At 43.8% G+C, this 6,714-nt stretch overlaps 1 protein-coding gene across 2 annotated transcripts in view; it reads right to left on the bottom strand.

Annotated features, from left to right (window-relative positions):
• itpk1b (inositol-tetrakisphosphate 1-kinase b) overlaps window positions 1–6,714 on the bottom strand; it is a 58,036-nt gene that overhangs the window by 6,127 nt on the left and 45,195 nt on the right. For both annotated transcript variants that reach the window (XM_062522566.1, XM_062522567.1), the window contains 2 exons: window positions 3,134–3,201; window positions 1,340–1,502 (listed from right to left, as the gene is read on the bottom strand). In XM_062522566.1, the coding sequence (XP_062378550.1) occupies window positions 1,340–1,502; window positions 3,134–3,201 (231 nt within the window). The remainder of the gene's footprint in view (window positions 1–1,339; window positions 1,503–3,133; window positions 3,202–6,714) is intronic.

The following is a 6,714-nucleotide window of genomic DNA, read 5'->3' as shown; positions in this document are numbered from 1 at the left end:
TCCGATGGCCAATTCATTGCTTCAATCAGTGTTTTGTTTTATGTGACGTGCCGATGCTGAGTTCATGCTGTTTAGCGCAAGTTCTAAATGTTTAGTTGACTGCGTAATTTATCAGCTATGATGACATTTAGTTCCGTGCATAAGGCTTAACCGTCACTCTACACGCCCCCTGTTGCATGTGAACTGACCCTGCCTCCTGGGTTAGTGTGTGTGTGTGTGTGTGTGTGTGTGTGTGTGTGTGTGTGAGTATATGAGCATGTGGACTGGCCCTGCCTCCTGGCCCTCGTGTGTGTGTGTGTGTGTGTGTGTGTGTGTGTGTGTGAGTATATGAGCATGTGAACTGGCCCTGCCTCCTGGCCCTCGTGTGTGTGTGTGTGTGTGTGTGTGTGTGTGTGTGTGTGTGAGTATATGAGCATGTGGACTGGCCCTGCCTCCTGGCCCTCGTGTGTGTGTGTGTGTGTGTGTGTGTGTGTGTGTGTGAGTATATGAGCATGTGGTCTGGCCCTGCCTCCTGGCCCTGGTGTGTGTGTGTGTGTGTGTGTGTGAGAGAGTATATGAGTGTGTGTGTGTGTGTGTGTGTGTGTGTGTGTGTGTGTGTGTGAGTATATGAGCATGTGGACTGGCCCTGCCTCCTGGCCCTGCTGTGTGTGTGTGTGTGTGTGTGTGTGTGTGTGAGAGAGAGTATATGAGTGTGTGTGTGTGTGTGTGTGTGTGTGTGTGTGTGTACCAGGGAAGGCGTTGATGTCGATGACGGCGTGTTGGCCGGTCTGGTTGTTGATGATGACGTGTGTGTGTGTGTGTGTGTGTGTGTGTGTACCAGGGAAGGCGTTGATGTCGATGACGGCGTGTTGGCCGGTCTGGTTGTTGATGATGACGTGTGTGTGTGTGTGTGTGTGTGTGTGTGTGTGTGTGTGTGTGTGTGTGTGTGTGTGTGTGTGTGTGTACCAGGGAAGGCATTGATGTCGATGACGGCGTGTTGGCCGGTCTGGTTGTTGATGATGACGTGTGTGTGTGTGTGTGTGTGTGTGTGTGTACCAGGGAAGGCGTTGATGTCGATGACGGCGTGTTGGCCGGTCTGGTTGTTGATGATGATGTGTGTGTGTGTGTGTGTGTGTGTGTGTGTGTGTGTGTACCAGGGAAGGCGTTGATGTCGATGACGGCGTGTTGGCCGGTCTGGTTGTTGATGATGATGTGTGTGTGTGTGTGTGTGTGTGTGTGTGTGTGTGTGTGTGTGTGTGTGTGTGTGTGTACCAGGGAAGGCGTTGATGTCGATGACGGCGTGCTGGCCGGTCTGGTTGTTGATGATGACGTGTGTGTGTGTGTGTGTGTGTGTGTGTACCAGGGAAGGCGTTGATGTCGATGACGGCGTGCTGGCCGGTCTGGTTGTTGATGATGATGTCGATGCCGAAGAGCGACGCCCCCAGAGACTCCCGCAGCGCACGGCACAGCGCACTGATGACATCATCACTCGGGGGCTGGGACACGCCCTCTACGTTGTCCCTCTGCAAGAACAAACAACCAAAATCAACTAAACAACAACAACAACAACAAACAGATTCAAATCTACACCACAACAAACAAAGCAACAACAACAACACACAACCAGAGGGGGGTTTCCCACACCCCAGATCAGGGAGCAGGACTGTGTGTGTGTGTGTGTGTGTGTGTGCTGGATGAATTTAGCCTGGACTTGGCCTCACAAAAGAGATGGCACATACGTTACCATGGGGATACATTCTCTGCACAAGCCAAGCTAATTCATTCTAATGGTAATTATATCATCTGATTGGCTCAGCTAGCTGTCATTCAAATCAGGCCTCCATGTAACTTTTTAAAGAGCTTTATTCCATTTATAAACTATTTGCTACATGCATTTACTCACAAAACACAACAGATTGTCTGCCTAATATGATTAGCATTTTAATTATGTAGCCTTGTAATTATTAACATACTTGTTGCTTGCTTCTTTTGTTGAAAGACGTTTGGTGAATTGCCTACTGATTAGAAGTGGATTTTCTAAGGTGTTGTCAGCTACTTCGGTTATAAAGACAATATGAGGTACATAAAGTCATACTGGCCCTCATTTATGAAACGTGCGTACAACCAAAAACAGGCGTACGACAGGCGTACGCTTGTTTCCACGCAAAGCATGGCATTTATCAATTTGAACGTGATCGGTGGCTACGCTCAAATCTCACGTCTGGTCTCAAGTCGTGATCGGTGGCTACGCTCAAATCTCACGTCTGGTCTCAAGTGTTTCAGGCGGCATAGCACCGTGCAGTAAATCTGCGGTGGATTATAAAGTTGAAGAGTTGAACACATGGAATAACTCGGACAGAACACTCTTCCTGCATGTGTGTAGTCTATTTGCTGTAATGGAGCCTATTATGTTGACACATTTGATGTAGGAGATGATTACTTTCTCTTTGGCAAACGCAACATTCATGAATTATATATTTGTTAATTTTTTCAATGGGCAAATGGCAGTGTCGTATTTATATATATACGTGTATATATAACGAATATATCTTTAGTATGACGCGTTCTCTCTGCGTAAAGATAGTCTCTTGCGCTTAAATCGCTCTAGTTTCCCGCCTTCCTTGATGACACTTCTAGCTGTCAAAACGAACAAGGTTCAGCTGGACGTCACTGTGGCTCGAAATCACAAATGATCTTTTTTGGACGTATAATGCGTCTTTGGGTAAAGCGCTATAAAAAACCTTGTTATTACTATAACGCACCTTCATGTCGGGGCGAGGCCATTAAAACGAGCACATAAAGGGGGGTGATATTTAAAGTACACTTGTACTTGTGATATTTAAAGTACACTTGTACTTGTGATATTTAAAGTACACTTGCACTTGTACATTTCTGTCTTCACAGTCGGCAACTAAATATCCAAAATCGCTAAGAAAGGTATTCACATATATGCGTGTGAGAGATTTTGAGCTCAGAAAGGTATTCACATGTCTGCGTGTGAGAGAGAGAGATTGTGAGCTAAGAAAGGTATTCACATATATGCGTGTGAGAGAGAGAGATTGTGAGCTAAGAAAGGTATTCACATGTATGCGTGTGAGAGAGAGAGATTGTGAGCTAAGAAAGGTATTCACATGTATGCGTGTGAGAGACCTACCGAGGTGAGGTCTGAGGAAGACTCCGGTTTGGACACGTTGTGACTGTTGAAGAAAATGGCTTTCCGGTCTGAAGACGACAGAGGGGGAGGAGTTAGAGTAAAATAGACATTTAATTTATGCACAATACTGAGCAGCGATGACTGAACATTAAGGGGAGAATCGTTATGGTCATAGTTCTCGTTGTGACCGGGCCTTAGAGGAATTGTTCGGAATTTTGGACATATGACCTCATTTCCAACTTAGTCGGGGTGATATAGGTCGGTGAAGACCATTTTCAGTGAATTTCTGCCCTTCCTTGAGTTGCAGCGTTTATCTCGTGATAATCTGGTGCTGAGCTAACGCAAGTCAATGGTAACATCCAGCCTGCCACTGAAAACACTCCACAGAATGTTTCTCTTACCTTCAACTCACTCCTCGTGAGCAACTGCTGCTGAGGAGCAAGATGGCTGCTGAGGATCTGTGTGGTTTGTCAGGCTCCACTCAAATCCTCTTTTACTCACTTTATCTGCTATTATTTTGCATGATAGCCCTTGCTTTTAAAGTAACATTAACTGGCTCTAGAACAAAACAAAGACAATCATCAAACATCAATCTTAACAATGAGGGATTTGGTTGCATACTGCTGCTCTGCTGTTGGCTCCTGCTGTTGCCACTTGGTCAACATGTAAACGTGATTAAACAAAACCAATCCATGCGAATTGGCCTACCTCAAGACATCAACGACCAGGGGGTAAATATCAACGAGATACCGAGGCTATACTTCTTTGGACATGGATATCTTGCCACCTACTCGATCACCAAACATTCAGATCACCAGCGTCACAGCACGCCGAGCAAACAAAATCAGAGAAGAGGCAATCGGCATGATTTCAATGTATTCCTGATCCTGATCCTACTATCCGGGGATGTGCAGTTAAACCCTGGCCCATCTACTCACCTTTCCCCGACAATTGCAACGACAAACGGACTGCATGAGTGGCGGCTGAGGCCCGGAGGAACGAACATCTTTGCCGAGGCTTCAGGTACTCCACACGGGGTCAATGGGGTGATTCAATCAGCAAGAAAACAGCGTGAGTTTGGATTCTTTCAGACTGTAAATCACGCTAGAGTAATATGGGAGCCTACATCTAAACCAAAGGGCATTTTGGGCGGACACTTGAACATTCGGAGTATATTGCCAAAACGTGACCAGATTGAACATCTTCTGACGGACTCTAACTTAGACTTTCTAGCACTGAGTGAAACCTGGTTGCATAGTAACATCCCGACCAGCATGATTGACGTCCCTGGCTATACATGCTACAGACAAGATAGAGCATCAGACAAGGGCTGGGGGGGAGTATTATTCTATGTTAGAGACACTCTGAAATGTTACGAAATAGAATTGAATACACCATTAGAATGTCTAGCGCTGAATGTTGCTTTATCGCCGAAGATGAACTTTAATATCGTAGTATTGTATAACTCACCATCGCACGATGTTTCATTTTATGATGACCTAGATAAACTTCTCAAACATATGAATACTCGCACAGAATCGATTTTACTTGGTGATTTTAATATTAATTGGCTAGAGAAAAATCGCAGAACGAAATTGAAAACACTGCTGTCAAAACACAGTCTTCAACAGATGGTGAAAGGCCCAACGAGGATCACTAGAACAACTAAAACTTTGATCGATCTTATTATTACAAATAGACCGCATCGAATCATGCGAACATATAACCTCCTCACAGGGCTTTCAGATCATAATATGACCATGGTTGTCCGAAAACTCACTAAACAGCGGTTATTAAAATTTGTGAATGAAAGTAAATCCTGTAACCAGGGTATTCCCAAAAACAAGCGGGCACAAATTGAAAATGACCTAAACAATTTAGACTGGGATAATGTTCTACAATCAAATCAGTTAGAACATTGTTGTATCTCCCTAACACAAAATCTCACGAACCTAATTGGGAAATACATGAAAACGTTTAAGGGCACGCAGCGAAAAGCATCTTTACCATGGCTGAGTAATAATACTCGCCAGCTAATGAAAAAAAGAGACTATGCACTGAAAAAATCACTACTCACTAAAACCAATACAGATCTTCTTATTTTTAAAGGATTGAGAAATGCAGTGGTCAGAGAATTGCGTAAAGGAAAAACAGCTTATTATATGCAATTAATTGGGGAATCTGAGGGAAACAGTGCATCCCTCTGGAAGCACCTCAACAGTCTTACTAAAATGAAGTCAAGCCAACAAAAAACAATAACCGAACTGAACGTGAATGGAGTTATTAGCACTAACAATCTAGCTATTGCAAATGAATTTAACAACTACTTTATCCAGTCAGTGGAGGAGCTTGCTGAGACTTTTGAACCAGCTACTCTGCAGAGCTCAAAGTCTATGTCATCAAAGTTATTCCAAATTGATGAGGTCAGTGAGGAAAAAGTACATAAAATTATTAACTCGTTAAACAAGTCCAAAGCAAAGGACGTGTTTGGGTTGGACACTGCCTTTATTCGAACTCACTGCTTGTCCCTGGTTAAACCTATAACTCACTTGGTAAACCTCTCCATCAGAGTGGGCCAATTCCCACAAAGCTGGAAGCAAGCCATTATCATTCCAATTTTTAAGGCTGGTGCAAAGGACCAAGCAGGCAACTATAGGCCAATCTCAATATTACCCGCCCTCTCAAAAATTCTAGAAAAAATCATAACAGAACAACTAGTTAGTCATCTTGAAAACAATTGCCTCATTAACCCCAAACAATTCGGTTTTAGACAAGGATACTCAACAGAAATGGCCAACTGCTACCTAACTGAGAACATTAAGAGTAAGTTGGACAAGGGTAATGTTGTGGGAGCTGTGTTTATAGACCTTAAAAAGGCCTTTGACACAGTGAACCACAGCATACTCTTGAACAAGCTCACCAACTTCAACTTCTCTGAACATGCCATCAGTTGGTTTGCCTCATATCTGGCCAATCGAGAGCAACGTGTTAAAATAAACACTGAACTCTCATTGCCACTTCAGTCGACAATGGGTGTCCCACAAGGATCCATCCTAGGGCCTCTGCTGTTTAGTCTGTATATCAACGACTTACCAACATGCTGTCAGTCAGCAAACTGTCAAATGTATGCTGACGATACAGTCTTATACGCACCAGCTAGAACACCAGGTGCAGCTGCAGAGGTCCTGACTAAGGAAATGGACGGAGTATCCCAATGGCTCAAAGATAACCACCTGACACTTAACATCAAAAAGACTGTCTCTATGTGCTTCTCTATTAGAGGTAAAGCCAAATGCACCATTAAAATAGGCCAAGAGGCTATAGAGGAAGTCGATGAATTTACATTTTTAGGTATTATTTTAGACTCACAACTTAATTTCAAAAAACACATCAAGAAACTCTGCAAGACCGTTCGGACTAACCTGAATTGCTTCAGAATAATAAGACATCATATCCCGGTCAAGGCAGCTCTGTTGTTTTTTCATGCAATGATACTCTCTCACTTATCATACTGTATTACTGTATGGGGCCAAGCCTCCCAGACAACCGTCAAACCAGTCACATCATTATACAAACAGGCA

The sequence above is a fragment of the Sardina pilchardus genome, chromosome 20 (assembly GCF_963854185.1).
Source record: "Sardina pilchardus chromosome 20, fSarPil1.1, whole genome shotgun sequence".
Lineage (NCBI taxonomy): Eukaryota > Metazoa > Chordata > Actinopteri > Clupeiformes > Clupeidae > Sardina > Sardina pilchardus.
This window is presented reverse-complemented; position numbering and strand designations above follow the sequence as displayed.